This window comes from Culex pipiens, chromosome 3 (assembly GCF_016801865.2).
Source record: "Culex pipiens pallens isolate TS chromosome 3, TS_CPP_V2, whole genome shotgun sequence".
Lineage (NCBI taxonomy): Eukaryota > Metazoa > Arthropoda > Insecta > Diptera > Culicidae > Culex > Culex pipiens.
In genome coordinates, this window is record NC_068939.1 from 49,265,837 (window position 1) to 49,284,138 (window position 18,302).

At 37.1% G+C, this 18,302-nt stretch overlaps 2 protein-coding genes across 6 annotated transcripts in view; one reads left to right on the top strand and one right to left on the bottom strand.

The window, feature by feature from the left end:
* The window catches only part of LOC120413218 (PTB domain-containing adapter protein ced-6), a 64,456-nt gene that overhangs the window by 17,266 nt on the left and 28,888 nt on the right, over nt 1–18,302 (bottom strand). Inside the window, exon 3 of one of the 5 annotated variants that reach the window (XM_039573940.2) lies at nt 17,811–17,838. The exons of the other annotated variants lie outside the window; for them this stretch is intronic. The gene's annotated coding sequence lies outside the window, so the exon portion shown is untranslated. The remainder of the gene's footprint in view (nt 1–17,810; nt 17,839–18,302) is intronic. 5 annotated transcript variants of the gene reach the window in all.
* Nucleotides 1,688–3,964, top strand: LOC120413267 (basic helix-loop-helix transcription factor scleraxis). Its single transcript, XM_039573994.2, has 3 exons — nt 1,688–2,433; nt 3,463–3,593; nt 3,659–3,964. Exons 1-3 carry the CDS (start codon nt 2,312–2,314, stop codon nt 3,823–3,825), a joined length of 420 nt encoding a protein of 139 aa, XP_039429928.2. The 5' UTR covers nt 1,688–2,311; the 3' UTR covers nt 3,826–3,964.

Below are 18,302 nucleotides of genomic sequence, written 5' to 3' on the forward strand. Positions count from 1 at the left end.
AAGGTTTGGTACTCCGGGACCCTCTGGGATGGGACATTGTATTTCCACGAATGCCCTGGACACTATTTGCCGTGGTTATAGCGCCTCAACTCGCTCTCTGTAACAGTATTCCTAATTACAGTCCACGCTCACCAAGTCGTCATGGCCTAGTGGTTAGCATTTTTGCTTACCAATCCAAAAGACGGAGGATCGAACCCCGCCTAGGGCGACTTTGATTTTTCGTTCATAGTCATCATTTCAAATTTATGTGTTCTTAACTTTCTCGTTGGGAGCAGATGGGAATCGAACCCAGAACCATTCGCTTACAAAGCGAACACCGTAACCAGTCAGCCACGGCCGCTCCCATAAGTTAATTATTTTAATATTTCAAGTAGAGATATTCGCATACAAATATCTCAATAATTAGGAAAAATATTATTCCAAGATGACATTGTTTCTTAAAAAAAAAATAAAAATGAAGTAACTGTACAGTAATTGGCAAAAAACGTAGTTTCTCAACGGGGTTACGTTTTTAAAAATATTTGAATCGGTTTTTTTGTGGTAATTCGTTGTCAATGGGACAGGAGAGGATCCCATGAAGTCGAATTCGGATTCGAAGTTAGGGTTAGCCCTTTTTGGAAAACCAGAGTCGGAGTCTTTAGATCATCAGAAGGCGAAGTCGGTGTACAGTATAACCCATAAAAAATGCGACATTGTTATTAGGTGGAAATCGGGCCTGTTTTGACTGTTTACGATATATGTAGCATGTGTACATGTTAAATAGGTTCCAAACAAACAAATAATGCATTGAAAACCTTTTCCTTAGCTTTAAAAAATGTCACAGCACATTTAAACTTAAAATTCTCCAATTTGCTCCCAGCCCAGGCCATATAAAGGAAAAATAACTTTTCTTTGTTGGTCGATCTGAAGAGCCACTTGTGAATTTTTGTATGGATTCTAAAGTAAACAACCTTCAAGGTTACTGTTTTTGAGACGTGTAACAATTAATTTCATCGAATTTTTCGCATTCTATTAACCAGTTCTACTAGAACAGTGAACTTTTTAAAAATATCCCGATTCTGAAAATGCTCTAATTTCCAATAGAAGCGTATTTTTTCTTCAGGTTAGAGTAAGTAAGTAAATCAAATCCCAAATTAAAAAAATATGCTAATACGTCGAATCGTCCACAATATGCAATAAAAATAACCAAACATCAATCAACGCGATTTGACCAAAATAGACCCCGGTGCGCAAGTTGTCAGCACTGAAATACGTCAACACCTTTTCATAATCCAATAATAGCATGCGGTGTGTGTTAAGTACACAACTCACATGCACACAATTCACACCAGTTGCGTTGCGTTGCCTCAACACTTGGTTCCTGGTTTGTATGGCCAGACCCAATCAACAGCTTGGCTTGACTTGGCAATAAAGGTAAACAAAAATATCTCTCTCAAAGGAATTGCGAGCCGGGCTTTTGTTAGGACCATTCATGAGTCTACTGGAGCTCCGACGAAGTCCATAAGTCAATTTTATTACAGTTAGCCTAAGTTGGACTTGAATTATGTCTTGTTTTATTTTAGCTTAAAAATATAAATTGTATTAATGGGGAAAAAAATCTTTTTGTGAACCGTTTAAAAAAAAAACGACAGGAAAAAAACTTGAATAACATTTTGAAATAAAAACGTTCATACATGACCCACAAGGATCATAGCTCAATGTCAAAACAAAAACATTGTACCACAAATTAGCTCGTTTGTTTTCGTTGCGTATCCTCTTTTCGGTGGTGAACCCAAAACGGAAGGTCATAAATTATCATACAAAATAGACGACGCGTCGAAACAACGAGAACAAGAAAGAAAGCAAAACAACCCAAATACAACATTCAACTCGCGCTGCAATTGTGCCATCACTTGCGAGAAATCTCAGCTCACGGATCGCTTGACTCAGCCCCATTTAGGCGGCGCATGCTGCATCAGAGAACATCAGCAGCAAAGACAGTCCAAGGAGGCTGCGAAAGAAGCTTCAGCGATCTTAACGGCACCGCCTACGCCGATCGGAAGAGAAGAATCACATTTCTTCACAGCGCAAACAGCTGAGAGCTGAGCTGGAAATCTCCAAAGCGGATCTCGACCTTCTCATTAACGACTTAATTCATTTAACAAGTGGCGGTAGAGGATCTTCTTCGCGCCCGCGCGTTCTCTCATCGGCGGAATGTAGAACTTTGCAGTAGTCAGTGTCGAGTTCGAGTACGGAAAGGATGTGTGGTTGAGTTTGGTTGGAAGTTGGTATTGAGTCCTTGATTAAGTTTTGTTTAAATATCGGTTCAAAAATGGATTCGGGATGCTTCGAAGAGTTAGCAGGTGTAGATTACGGTGAACTGACCAGTGACCTCAACGGTGGATACTGCCAACGTTCGCAAGCGAACGCCAGAGAGCGATATCGAACGCACAGGTGGGTTTTGTTTAAAAACTTGATATTTTAGAGCCTGTATTTTTGTTACAAATATCTCATTTTTGTTTGTGGAAGCTGTCATGACTTAGTAGAATTACAGTTTTTTTGTGTTTACGAACACGCAGAAAAATATGTTGTACGATCACATTTTGTTGAATATAATCAACAAAATGTTGGATTGAATCTTATCTTGTATCTTCTAATTTCCACAAAAGTATTTCATTATTACAAAAAAAACTTGCTTTGATTCAACAAAAATGTTTTTTTATTAAAATGACTAAATGTTTTTTTTTCAAATCAACAAAATGTTTTGTTTATTCAAATATGCCTTTTTTCTGTGTGCTGTTTAACAAAAGTTATCATCAAAAGGGAGCTGGTTATTTAAAAATTAATATGAATTCAATTCAATTCGGTTTTATTTGTGAATAATCAAGTACAATGCGTTCATTTAAGCTCATAACAGAGTTTTGGTGTTCCTTTCAACAGTGTTTTACATCGCAATTTAATCTAAAATATTTAAAGTTATAGCTATGAAATAGAAAAAAGTAAGAAAAAGTGAAAAAATAATACTAAACGTATTAAAAATGTTATGCATTTTGCAACACTTTTTTCTTAATTTTTTGTAGCTGTTGCAGTTTTGAGACAACAAACACAAAAAAGACTTTAATTTGTTATTTTAATTATTGGTTTTTTTTTTGAAAAAATAATTGTAATGTCTTTTTCAATTATAATTTTTATATACTTTCAATGAAGATATCTTCTCATCTACGTCTTAAAAAATAGAATTCGTTTCAAAAAATACTTCAAGTTTTTTTTTAGTTTTATTTGAAAAAAAAAGTTTAAAGTTATTGTAATTGTTAACCCTCTAAACTTCAACAAATTGTTAATAAAGCTGACTTTAGATAGGTGAAGGTTTCAAAAAAGTAATTCAAATCAACAATTAAAGTTTTATTTTTAATTTGCAACAGTACAAGTTTTTTTTATTTTTATATTATCAAAACTGATCGTTTAAAAACGTTTAACCCACAGTGTCAACTCGGCCTTCACCAACCTCCGGCTACTAATTCCAACTGAACCAAAGAATCGAAAGCTGTCCAAAATTGAAACCCTACGATTGGCCAAAAGTTACATCTCCCATTTGATCGCTGTTTTATTAACTGGTAGGTTTCCTTTTCAAAAAAATTTCAAACCAAGTCAGATTATATTGATTTAATTCTACTTTTAGGAAACTACAAACAACCCTGCTTGCTCTCACAATCGTACCAATCAGCCGACAACGGGGACGCCATTGGCTGTCTTCACGATAATTTAAGCTCTAGTGAGCTTCGAGAAGACGAGCCGGAAATAAGACGGGCCACCATTTGCACATTTTGTATTTCGTCGAAAAAGTGACTTCAGTCAAATTTTATACAGTTAAAAAATATCTTACTGCCAAGTCAAACATAAGTTCATCTACCCTATTAATCTAAGCCCAGTGTTAGGTCGACCGCGCAGCTGCGATTATCCAATAAAAGCCATTACTCAGCCATCAAGATTTCTCCTTTCCGGTGTAAATATGGCCCAAGATAAACTAACACCACGTTTGTCAGCTGTATCTATCGAAAACCCTAAACTGTCGGCGATATTTGCGCGTCCTCCGATATCACACGTAAACTCACGTGAACGGAAACCGGAAGTGACAACGAGGGTTTGTTGCACAACCCGGCCGATCATCGCAGCCACTGACATTATCGAAAAAGGCCTGGTTGGTTAATTTTAGAATTCCAAACTCGAACTAACTAATTCGATTTCGAGCGCGTGTCATCAAATTGAGGTGAGCGAAATTTCGTTGGCGGTCCTCCAGCGATAATGATCGAATGGAGGGGGTTTTGTTAATGACAGTATACAGTGTCGAATTAAGGTGTGCGGGTACTAGTGTTGCAAGGTACCCACGTTGTCGAGGGATAGTGGAGTATAATTTAGAAAATTAGCAGAAGGTGAATGGAACTGCGGTTGACCATCACATACCTGCATAATGCTAAAAAAACGAATGTACCTGACTCTCCAACTGGGAAAGTTTCATTGTTGACGATCTAATGTGTTGATTGAAAGTAATATTGTACTCAACCTTCCACGGGTGGCGATAAAGCTGAACGGATAATGAACTTGTACATTTCGACAAGCATTCAGAAACATTCTTCGAGAAATGTTAGTTTCTTTTTAAATAGAGAAATTTTATATTATTGATTTTTAAGCAATATTTTTCGAGACTTTTTTTGGATTTTGAGTAAACAAAATACACAAACGACAAACCGAAGCGGGGAAACAATTGTTCACAAAAAAATAGGTTTTAATAGGTGTTTTTTCATGAATTTGAAAAAAGTTGTATACAATTCGTTGCAAAACTCGATTGTTTCTGCTTTTTTCGTACCGTAAAACGGGGTGACTTTGATAGCCGGGGTGACTTTGATAGGTTTGAGATTTTTCCGCAAAATGAAGAGTACAATTAAAATACGTACGGAATTGTTTAGAATCATGCTGACCGTGGTAGAGAAGTGTTCAAATTACCTCAAAAATAACTTTTCATAAAATTTTGAAAGGTTTAAAAAGTTAGTTAACTATAGTTAAGATAATGTTGATGATGATGATGATGATGATGATCACAATGAACATCATTTTGAATCGGAAAACGGAATGCATTTTCTGATTCTTTGGACAATTTTCTACTAGGAGTATGTTAAATAAGTTTGTAAATAATAAATAATATGTGTTTTTGAAACACAATTAAAAATAATCTGCAAATTTATAGGCAATTTAAGTTGAACAAATTTCATGCAAAATGTGAAATTTGTGATTCGTGCTTCGAGTTCAGTATAAAATGCATAATAAATCGATAATTTCATAAACAAAACTAGTTTTAACAATTTCAGGCAAAATTCCGACTGTATAAGAATTTTACCTAAAATTTATATGTATTTTGTTAAAAAGCTTATAAATTAGTTACCTAAATATAAACATTGATTTTTTTTTTCTTAAAAACTATATCAGCTACTTTAGTGGTGGTACATTTAACGTACAATTAATGTTTGAGCATCTAAAATATGATTTTAACAAGAAAAACTATGACTATCAAAGTCACCCCGGAATACTATTTTTTAAACACTATTGAAAAAACTTTTTTTTTCCAAAGTAGTGCATGGACTTTGTGTGGCCTACCCCAGTACATGTTTTAAAAATAATAATCTTGATAAAAACCTTACCTGTTGGAAAATATTCCAAACACAAATTGAAATCCTATCAAAGTCACCCCGGTTTACGGTACATTTATCTGACGAGGCTGTGTCGGAACATGCATTTATTTTGGACATTTTCAAATGTAAGGCTAGATTCGAACATTATCCAGGTTTTTAAGCGAAGATGGTGAACGCCCGAAATGTCAAAATCGCGCAGTAGCACCAAATTAGAAAAAAAATCTGGCTGTCATGCCATGGCACACTTTTTCCGTAATGTTGGTACCACTGCGTGATTTTGACATTTCGGGCGTTCACCATTCGAACGCCATCTTCGCTTAAAAACCTCGATAAAATATGTTTAAGTAAAAAATGCAGGTATCTAAACATTTTTTTTCTAGAGAATTTTTTGCTTAGTGGAATATTTTCAAAGTGATTTTTTCAAAAACATGTTCCGATTTTTTTAACCAAAAATGCCTATAACTTGAAAACAATACACATTACCAAAATAAGTGTTAGGTCAATTTAGGTTGCAAATTTGACATTGCGTCTATAAGGAATTTAAAAACTTTTTATTACCATTTTCTAGGTTTTGCAGAAATCATATTATTTTATTAGTTTACCAAAAATCTCAGAAACAAAAAAAAAATATTTTGAGAATTGAATTATTAACAATTAAATGTCAAATAAAAAGTCGTGGTTTTCCGTGTGCCTTACTGTTTGAAAAGGTCGTAAATCCATAATAAAAAAAAACTTTTCAAACATCAGGCTAGATTTTTATATTTTGAAAAAAAAAATCGAAAAGAGCGGAAAATTTTACAAATGTTTCGTTTTTAAAATAAATATTGAAAATCAGAAGAAAGGCTCCCGTGCTCTCGTCTTATGAAAAATAAAGGTTAAATGAATGACCATTAAAAAAAAACTCATTATCAACACTTAATCGATCAGAAAATTCCTACTCAAGAAACGGATTTTTGAAGAATTACATACCATTTTTGTATGGACAACTGTCAAAATTGTATGGCAAACTTGTATTGGCGAATCATTTATAAAAATAACTTTTTAAGTTATAGAAAAACCCCCAAAAAAATTCAGGAAAATCACAAAAAATAACATTTCACTATATCGGCATTCGAATATCGAATTGTGAGAGAATTGCTGACTAACCAACACATCCCACTGAGAATTTTGGCTCGAGCCTCGACTCGATTCAGGCTTGATCTCGAGCCAAAATTCTCAGTGGGATGACGTTGAGCAATAATTGAATAAAGCGCATATGCATTTTGACAGCTGGAACTTTTGTGCAAATTTCCAGACATAATTTCACAAAATCTGAAGTGTTGAAAGGTAGCTTGCATGTTAGTTGTTGTTTAACTTTTATCTTGGAATTTGCAAACTAGTTTAAACTATCGAAATACTTATCGCCCCTTTTTCCCCTAGGTTCGGATTTTAAGCCTTTCACATTGAAGATATGGATGAATGAATAAATGAAAAAATTGAAACAAAATGCGAAAAAAATATCGATTCTAAAAATAGCATGAGTACAAAAAAGATTACGCATTAATCACTCGTGACCAATTGACATGTACCTCCTAACCTCGAAAAAAGATCCAATGCAAGAGAAAAAAAAATAGAAAAAATTTCAACCTTTTCCCTCACCCCCAACAACCCCAGAAACCATACGCATCGCGATTTCACTTTTCACGTGCCTCAAAATGTGCGCCTCTATTTTTTTTTGCTGATGTCGATCCGAGTAAGGGTCTCCTCATGTAACTTCCTCCAACCAACCAACCCCCCTTCTAACATAATGGTCAGCATTTTGAGGGTGGTTCCATGTTCGCTCAGTTTTTTTTTGCTTCTCTCCCATCATCACAAACGTTGACAAATGGGTGGCGCGCATAAGCAGCAAGTCTTCACGTGCCGGCGTTACACGCGGACACATATGGGCACACACACACAGACACTTAAGTCGGCTCAATCTAATCAACGGGCTCATTCACACAGCACACGGGAGACCCATTTTGTGATTATATCAATGCTGCTACTGCTGCTGTGGTGATACTGAAACGAATTATGAAATTTCCGGTTTTCACCCAGGGCTCACCACTGACTACTGCCACAGTCCCGTGTCCACTTTTAAGAGTGGTACACTAAACTGTCCAGCTGTCAGAGATTCGTCACTTTTTTTAACATCATTAAGTACTTTGCTAGTAATGTTTAGTTTAAATTTCGTTTACTTTGTGTTTAATTCTTTTTACTTTACAAAAATTCTCTGCTATTTTTAGAGATTCTTAAACAAAATTTATTAAGTCATAACATACTTCGTAATTCCACAGATAAATAGATGTACATAATTGGACATGTCTATCAAAAATCTAGCCATCTAGTTGTTATCACACATACCAAATCGATTATTAAATAGCTGATGGATGAATTAAAAAAGATTAACGTCTGTTTGCCTTGGGTATTACTAGACCCAGATTTATATCACTCTGGAACTGAAACTAAACCAGCAGCAGCATCAGCTTGACCATGTCTCCATAGTGACCAGCAGAGGGGCAGTTTGTTATGATCATGTGCCGCACGGCTCAATTACATTATATACAGCCTGGGCGATCAACACCAATTGGAATAAATTTATGGAGTGGATAATGGTTGCTGCTAATGTCCAAGGATTACACCGGCAGACACGCTAAGAAAACTGATAAGATGTGAAAGAAGACTACCTTTTAACAGTTGATGCATGTTATGACCTAATTCTGTGAACCAGTGTAAACTGTAAGACACACTCGCAACGGGGGCAGTGATTGCGGTCCAGCGATGGGCGGATTTCTCGTGCATCGTGTAACCTTCTTGGAAATCAGTGTAGAGATGTATGTAACCGTGGTCACTTGTGTGTTTTTTTTTACATTAACCACTTCCTGAGTTGATAGTAGGAGCGGAGCGCTCAACTTAGTTGAAGATACGTCTTGCGTTTGTGTGAACTGTGGATGTAATTCAATGTTTAATCTGGTTAAAACATTGAATTACATCGTAAAATTTATAAAAATGCTTTATTTATGGATGGTCCCAAGATGTAATTTCGGAAAGAATTTGAATATTACCTCTTCAATGATGTAATTTTACTTCAATTTAGACTAAAAAAGTTACATTACACCAGAAAAGTGGTAAAATTACACATTTTCAGAAGTTAAATTACACGTTTTCTCATATAAAAAAAATGTTCCCCTTTCCAAATGTAATATTACCATGATTTTTTTAATGTTGGTAATGTTTTTAATGTTAGCATTTTAGAAACTTAACTCGAGTTTCAGGCCTGATTTTTTTTAGATTGCTTTAAAAAAATGTGAGCAACGTTAAAAGCTTCATAACTCTACCAAGAGTTTAATACAATTATTTTTTTGAAGTGATTTCAATCTTTAAGTCATTGTGACATATTTCAACTACAGTCCAGACTGGATTATCCGAAGGCCTTGGCCAAAATTCATTTCGAATAATCGAATCACGAAAACAATTTTTTTTCAATGTCTTATTTTTGATTGTTAAGCTTTAGTATGAGCCCTTAACTACTCTAAAGTGATTAAGAATTCTTAAATCCAAGAAAGCGGCCAAAATGGCGGTTATGAAACATTGAAAAAAAAAATGCAATTATTAATTAAATAAGCAATCAAGCATTCAAATTCGACTAAAATGGGGTTGCAGAACTCGAATTTGATGTTAAAAGTAAGAAAATAAAAAAAACCAAAAGAAAAGTTTTTTTGTTCGTGATTCGATTATTCGAAGTCCTATACAAACCTTCGGATAATCGAACTTCGGATAATCGAAACTTCGGATCATCGAGTCTGGGCTGTAGTTGATTGTAGATAAATGCCGTAAGTTGCGTACTTTTCTAAGAATTTTTTTTTTCTAATGGGCTATCTACAATCACTTAGCTTAGAACATCTAAGTAAAGAAGTTACTTAGGAAAGTACGCAATTTACGGCCGTCATCCACAATCAACTTAGAAATTTTGCTGGGCTGATATACGTTGCTATGCAGTTGTTTGTTTACCTTTGATATTGAAACGTCATCTTACCGTAGATTTTGAAATTTTTCAAACCATACGTCAGTTTCTAATTTGATTACTTTTCCATTGTAGAAGCTCGGCTTCATTTCCATTGATTCAAATTCCTAAGCTAAGTGAAATTTTCTAAGCTAAGTGATTGTAGATAGGCCATAAGTTAGTAATTCTCTACGAATTCGGTCTTTTTTCTTCAATTTAAATTTTTGTATTTTTTAATCCGACTGAAACTTTTTTGGTGCCTTCGGTATGCCCAAAGAAGCCATTTTGCATCATTAGTTTGTTCATATAATTTTCCATACAAATTTGGCAGCTGTCCATACAAAAATGATATGTGAAAATTCAAAAATCTGTATCTTTTGAAGGAATTTTTTGATCGATTTGGTGTCTTCGGCAAAGTTGTAGGTATGGATACGGACTACACTGGAAAAAATGATACACGGTAAAAAAAATTTTGGTGATTTTTTATTTAACTTTTTGTCACTAAAACTTGATTTGCAAAAAAAACACTACTTTTAATTTTTTTTTTTTTTTGATATGTTTTAGAGGACATAAAATGCCAACTGTGGGTCTCGTGGCGCAGGGGTAGCGGCTTCGGCTGCCGATCCCGATGATGCTATGAGACGCGGGTTCGATTCCCGCCTTATCCACTGAGCTTCTATCGGATGGTGAAGTAAAACGTCGGTCCCGGTTTCTCCTGTCTCGTCAGAGGCGCTGGAGCAGAAATCCCACGTTAGAGGAAGGCCATGCCCCGGGGGGCGTAGTGCCAATAGTTTCGTTTCGTTTAAAATGCCAACTTTTCAGAAATTTCCAGGTTGTGCAAAAAATCATTGAGCGAGTTATGAGTTTTTGAATCAATACTGATTTTTTCAAAAAATCGAAAAATTGGTCGCAAAAAATTTTCAACTTCATTTTTCGATGTAAAATCAAATTTGCAATCAAAAAGTACTTTAGTGAAATTTTGATAAAGTGCACCGTTTTCAAGTTAAATCCATATTTAGGTGACTTTTTTGAAAATAGTCGCAGTTTTTCATTTTTTAAAAATAGTGCACATCATTTTGCTTCTTTGGGCATACCGAAGGCACCAAAAAAGTTTCAGTCGGATTAAAAAATACAAAAAAAATCGAATGACCGAAATCCTAGAGAACTGCTCTAGTAACTTTTCTATTTTACTTTACTAAACTATTCTAAGCTAAGTGATTGTAGATATGCCATAATACTTTTCAATTTTGTTTTGATGAGAACAGTGAATTTACTAAACACATGGACATTCGACTTATAAATCGATTCGAAGGATGTTTTTCGGAATTGCAAGAAATGTTGTAATCAACTCAAAACGATTTGTTGATTTGAAAATTATGATTTTTGTTGAATCAACGCTAAACGTCAAAACAGCTTTTTCAAAACAACAAAAGACTTTTGTAGAATTGAAAAAATCAAGGTTTGTTTTAACGAAATTTTTCGTTGATTTTATTCAACAAAAATGTTGTTGATTCAAACCTCGTACAGGCTGGTTCTACAGAACATTTTTCTGCGTGAAGGCTGAATCAGCTGTCCCAATTTGCCCCAGATGACGGTAGTAAATTTTCAAGCTGCCTATCTCACTCACGCTGAACGTGAAATGTCTCACTAAGCAAGTGGGATAGACAAACTTAAATAAGCACCAAAAATCCCAAATTCCCAATTTGACGATCTGTACTTTTTCCAATTTTCCAGAAATTTCCCCTAGCTGCCACCCGTAAACATTAACGACACCGTGCATATTCTGAAAGTGTCCCCTAGCGGCCACCGGTATCCTGTCCCGGAGGGGCCAGGTTTAGAGACCCTAAATAAGGAGACTGGTCGAAGTGAATTTGACGTATCGTCCAGCAAAACTTACCAGTGTTGCCAAGCCCAAACCATACGTTGCCAGCCAGATCGATTTAGCAAAGTACTACTTAGGGTCTGTAGCCAGGATGGGATAACTGCACGACCATAGATTGTCATATCTTTCAAGTTTACGAAGTTTGATGATAATTTGTTTGTGATATCCAGGATCCGGTTCCGGGTTCAATCGAAACTGTCCAATAAAACTTTATAAATTTCCAACTTTGAAAAATAGTGCCAAACAAGTGATAATTGCTTTAGATTCGACCTGTTTCGAACACACTTCCATAAACGCCCTCTCAATTTAATCTTTTGATATCTTTATCTCATAAGCGTATCACTGTAATAGCATTATTCCACAATCTAATAGAAAATTGGGCGATTTACATCTTAATGTAAAACTGCACAAAAAACCGCAGCCAATCGTTTCGGTTTCGGCCAGCCATAATCCAACAAGTTCATTACAACCGCGGAGAAGTACCAACAATAGCATGGCGGTAGCCAGCCTGTACCAATGAGCTTCGCTGCGAACTGTTTAAAACCGCCACGCCACATTAGGCTAATCGCGTTGATAAATTTTCCTCGGGTTTTGAGTCTCGGTGTGTCCCACAGCCGGTGCGGAAAATTGGCCTCCCACGAGAATTTGCCACGGTGGGAAAATCTGGCTGGAACTTGCTGCAACAGTTATTGTGCCTGCTTTTGAACATCGGCTATGGATTGACAATTGGGGTGCGGTTTTAAGGAATTCTAGGTTAGGTTTGAAACAAAACAAAAAAGTAAGAAAAGCAAACTGCTTAATGCCGGGGTCGTAAAGGCCGTAACAATTGAAAGCGAAACTTGGCCGGCAATGTTCGACATTTGGAGGAAGTGTGTTGCAGGGAAAAAACAAGCGCTCTTACACCAGTCGTCGGAACTAGCGGAAGACCTGGTTAGTGTACAGAGTTTGGGCAACTATAAACTGTTAATTGTCCGTATAACTGTGTTTTATGAGGCTATTGGAGGCAGTAGCAACTGCAGCTCAACTAGCAAGTATTGTTCCATTTTTTTACGTAAGATATTCGTATCTTTAACGGCGGCATTTAGTTACACCATATTTTGTAATCGTTTTATTAGCAACTCACGATTACTAGGCTATTGGAGAAATTTAGCACTTAAACGGTTGCACTGCCGCAGAACATCTTTTATATCTGAGGTGGTGGAGAGTGGGGTCGATCGAAATTGATCGTGCCACTCAAAATAATCCACACGTTGATGCTACGTGAAAAATCACGTAACCCCTATTTTCCCCTCCAAAGACCCGTTTTACGTGACACACGTAAAAATAATGTGAAAATGTTCTGGACCAAAAATGTTTTCACGTTAATGTTACGTGAAAAACCTTATAGTATATTTCCACTAGGCTTTTCCATGTAGCTTTTATGTGTTTTGAAATGTTACTTCAACGGGATTCGGTGCGCCATTTAGCGATTTTTTTACGTGATTATTTTAGTATGAAAATTGATTGCGTCCGGTTAAGACGTGCTGTGGGACTTTTGCCCGTAAAATTCGATTGAAAATTGAATGGTAAGTTGAATTAAGTTAGAATTTGTTCATTAATAATTTATAATATTTTTCTGGCAGATCCTTGCGAGCAGCATCTTTTCCCCCGGCGGTCAATGGAATATCAGCCCCCGATTCTACGTAGTGGCCAATTCTACCATGGTGTTTGACGCCACCGAAGATGTCACGGACATGATCTGATCACGTTCGCGGTCGTATTCGGTTTGCTTCGCTCGAACACCCTCCTGCTCGGCTACATGAGCGATGTGGCCAAGCGCAATGCACTTGAATTGGAGCAGCACACGTGGCCATTTTGTGGCAATTTTGTACTTGGCCTAGGGACTCGACTCGAGAGCACGGTTATGCCCCGCGTTCTTTTTAATTTAGTAGCAAACGATGGGATTGTCCCAAAAAAAAACTTTTGGTAAATAAATATAAAGAGTTTTAGCAAATTCATCTTTATGTCTTCTTATTTCTATTCGACAAAAAAAGAATCTATTAAAATTATCACCTAAAACCATAAAAATCATATAACATTTACTACAGCAAACACGTAAAAATCGTCAATTAATTCATTTAGCTTTCACGTGTGAAACACGTAGAAACGACGTGAAATGATCTGGCCAAGCAAATTCCGTTTCTACTAGGGTCGCCTCGTAGAAGTTACGTGAAAACTTTAGTGGAAAAATACCACATAGCTTTTCACGTAACTTCAACGTGAATATTTTTTTGAGTGATGCATTGAGGCTCTAATTTCACATTTGGTTTCTGACGATACACAGCAAAAAATCCGATGGTAAAATCGCATGCACATCACCTTTGTCAAAATAAACACTTAATATTACACACTGCATGTACAATTTTTGCAAACACAAAAAAAAGTTGCAACCGACGGGATTCAAACCCAGCACCAACAGTAAGGACTGGCGCCTTAGCCCACTCGGCCATCAGACCAATGAAGAGCTGTTAGGATAAACGCATATATGAGCTAGAAATTCCCATACTAATGGGCTACATATTTCAGGGTGTAAAATCACATTAAATTGCTTAAAATAATGCAAAATTATTTTACACCCAGGCCTTTTACACGCAGCTGGATTACTACTTTTTTAGCTGTGTAGGATCTCGTACGAGTAAAGACATAGTTATTAGATCCAACTAATTCGCTAATTTTCGAATTTTCAACCGGCTTATACTATAAATTTGCGTTAAATAAATTCAGGAAACAAAGATTCTGTTAAAGACCTTCTATCCTCCACCGATCCAATCAAAGGTGACTTCCGAAAAGATGTTCAGCAAACCATCACCTCTCAAATCGCTACCGCTGCACCGTCTGACACTTCCTAAACGAAACGATCACGGTGCAGCTGAACCAAAGCCATAATTTCAAGGTTAGCCCCCGGCTTGGAGCCCCTCAAATCCATACGCCACCCATGACTCACCGGTTCAGTGAATGTCTGAACCGAACCCACCTTGACGACTGCACGAAGGATTCGCGCGGTCTACCGATTTCGTGCGGTGACCCTCGCTTTGAACCTCGAGAAGTGACAAGTAATCATGGCCGCGCTCGCGTTTGCTATAAAAACTCGCGTAATCGCGCGCGTGCTCCTGTCAAAAAGGTTCTAGCGCCATAATGGCTGAGGCTGTCGATAATGAGGCTCCCGTGCGCGGGCTATAAACGAATATGGAAAGTCATGTTTTTGTGTGCCGTGTCTTGCTGACTGATTGAATTTTAAGTACCCTTGTTAGGTGATTGCATCTGTAAGCTGTGAAAAAAGGCAGCACAAAAATACGACTTTTGACGACCCATGAAATCGCGCAAAACCATTTGCTGCTCACCGGGGTATCGAAGGGGTATTTTAAATCGATAATTAAGGGGTTTCCTATTTGCTGCAAGTCATCGTTCCCAGTATCGGTGTAGAGGGGGATCGGCCTCAAGGTAATATTAGAACGTCCGGGATTTTCCCGTGCCCGTCGAGGTTTCCGACAAGCTGTTGTTTAAACTCTGAAAGATCAGTCGGCAAGCGATTCGAGCAAAGTCGCAACATAAAGACAATATTTATAAACAAAAGTTGTTTGTTCATCGCACGGTACGTGGAATACCGCCATAATGACGGCTTCGCTATAAAAACGCTTGACAGTTGAAACGTTTCCGCGATTTTTTTCAATTTAGCTCGTCTTTATGGCAATCGTTGACGTTTTGCTCAACTGTGCTATAAACCGAGATGCAATTGAGCATAACACGCCAAGCATACAACATTAGTTGTGTAGCATAACAAGAGGTAACTTTGGAAAAGTGAGTAATTGATATTCAGTAGACTACTCGGCGGTAGCTCCGACGTCGTCGTCGTCGTTTCTGATGAATGTGGGTCTCCTCGAGTTTTATGTGATTTATGCTAATGCATAGCAATTGAAACGCGAATCATGCCGGCTGGAACGGAGTTCGGTGCAACGAAAACTAGGTTAAAGCTTCTCTAGTAAGCCAAATTTGGGAAAATTCGTTACGTATAGACAGAGACGTTTTAGACGAATCGAAAATGATTCGTCAAGATTTTCAACTAAACAAAGAAAATATGATAAAAATGCAATAGTTTATTGATAACACCGGGAAATGCACTTAGAATGCAGCTGAGGTAGCCAACACGAGCACGGAGGGAATACTCAATTGGTTTACACTGTACAGAACGTACAGTAAAAGGTAATTTATGTATTCCACGTGACATAGATCTACGCCACAAAGAGATGAAAATAGCTGACAGGCAAGCCCGTCGCGATAAGCAAGTTCTTGTCAAAGCCCATCGTTGATGGAGTCAACAAAGAGTTGTAGCTTTGCAACAAAGTACGAAGAACCGCGAATGTTGGAGAGAACAAAGACGATGCCATAATGGCGACTGTCGGAATAATTTTGAAGTTGTCAAAGTATTTTAAAGATCTTATTTGGCTTTGAATTTGCTTTAAATTTTGATTAGTATTTTGTGCACCATTTTGCCTTCCTCACTGAGGCAAGGCTATAATCCTGCTCTAAAATTGAACTTTTTATTTAAAGCTCGAAAACCCACCTTGATGTATACATATCGACTCAGAATCGAAAACTGAACAAATGTCTGTGTGTATGTGTGTGTGTATGTGTGTGTGTATGTGTGTGGGTATGTGTGTGGGTATGTGTGTGTGTATGTGACCAATAATGTCACTCAGTTTTCTCAGCACTGGCTGAACCGATTTTGACCAAACCAGTCGCATTCGACTTGGTTTAGGGTCCCATACGGTGCTATTGAATTGTTTGAAGTTTCGATAAGTAGTTCAAAAGTTATGTATAAAAATGTGTTTTCGCATATTTTCGGAAGTTGAATAAATGGCAGTAAACTGAACCAAACATCATCATGTTATACATCGTTAGTTAGGTAATTGAAAGACTTTTCCAACAAGTCCAAAACATTGGTAATCTAGCAACCCTGTCTCGAGTTATAACCACTTAAGTGATATTTATGTACTTTTTTGTAGCCGGATCTCATTTAAATGTATGTAAACAATGTCCGGATCCATCATCCGACCCATCGTTGGTTAGGTAATCGAAAGAGCTTTCCAACGAGTCCAAAACATTGAAGATCTGGCAACCATGTCTCGAGTTCTGACCACTTAAGTGATATTTATGTACTTTTTTGTAGCCGGATCTCACTTAAATGTATGTAAACGATGTCCGGATCCATCATCCGACCCATCGTTGGTAAGGTAATCAAAAGACCTTTCCAACGAGTCTAAAACATTGAAGATCTGGCAACCCTGTCTCGAGTTCTGACCACTTAAGTGATATTTATGTACTTTTTTGTAGCCGGATCTCACTTAAATGTATGTAAACAATGTCCGGATCCATCATCCGACCCATCGTTGGTAAGGTAATCAAAAGACCTTTCCAACGAGTCTAAAACATTGAAGACCTGGCAACCCTGTCTCGAGTTCTGACCACTTAAGTGATATTTATGTACTTTTTTTGTAGCCGGATCTCACCTAAATGTATGTAAACAATGTCCGGATCCATCATCCGACCCATCGTTGGTTAGGTAATCGAAAGACCTTTTCAACGAGTCTAAAACATTGAAGATCTGGCAACCCTGTCTCGAGTTCTGACCACTTAAGTGATATTTATGTACTTTTTTGTAGCCGGATCTCACCTAAATGTATGTAAACAATGTCCGGATCCATCATCCGACCCATCGTTGGAAAGGTAATCGAAAGACCTTTCCAACGAGTCTAAAACATTGATGATCTGGCAACCCTGTCTCGAGTTATGATCACATAAGTGATATTTATATACATTTTTGAACCCGGATCTCAATTAAATGTATGCAAACGATGTCCGGATCCATCATCCGACCCAACGTTGGTAAGGTAATCGAGAGACCTTTCCAACGAGTCCACAACATTGAAGATCTGCCAACCCTGTATCAAGCTATGACCACTTATGATGCCACTTATGAGCCCTTGAGTGATATGTGTGTTTTTTTGTATTCCGGAACTTGACGAAATTAGACCATATTTGTATCCAAACCCATAATATCACATATCACCCATTGTTGGAAAAGAGTGAGGAAGGCACCAACCACATAGGTGGATTAAGTTAGTTTTTATAGTTTTTGTTGGACGGTTCTTCTAAACCATTAACAGGCACTATCAGCAAACACAAACAATCTTTCTCCAAAACTTACTAAATGAGTGATGAATCGTTTCTCCTACCTGAAAATAATAGAAAAAATGTAAAAGTTAGTATTTTCATAAAAATAATATGTAACTCAAACAGTATAAACAGTTTCGTTCAATCATTATAGTTTAAATTTCCATCCCACATTCCTTAGATTCAGTATGTGAACCTTTAAGGGCCCATAACTTCCTGAGTTGTGACTACAATCTGCAATTTGATACTGCATTTCATCATCTTGCATTTGAAACACTGCAAACAATGCAAGATCATCACCCAGCAGAACCGGAATCCGCTTGAAAACTTCCCTCCACCCATAAAGCACGAATATATTAATCACAAAGCCTGTCCTCACGAGTTTGACAAGCACAACGTCCTGTTTTGCATTTATGGCATTATGTAATATCGATTCGCTCGCTTCGGCAAACCTACAGGTTATCGCAAATTCTATACGGGATTGACGGAACAGAATGATGAATGATGTGCCGCGCAATTTTAAAAT

Bases quoted from the DNA above. Each gene is read 5' to 3' on its own strand.
- LOC120413267 (XM_039573994.2), top strand. From the start codon at position 2,312: ATGGATTCGGGATGCTTCGAAGAGTTAGCAGGTGTAGATTACGGTGAA. The intron at 2,434-3,462 runs GTGGGTTTTGTT...TTTAACCCACAG, and splicing joins GAGCGATATCGAACGCACAG to TGTCAACTCGGCCTTCACCA. The intron at 3,594-3,658 runs GTAGGTTTCCTT...TTCTACTTTTAG, and splicing joins GATCGCTGTTTTATTAACTG to GAAACTACAAACAACCCTGC.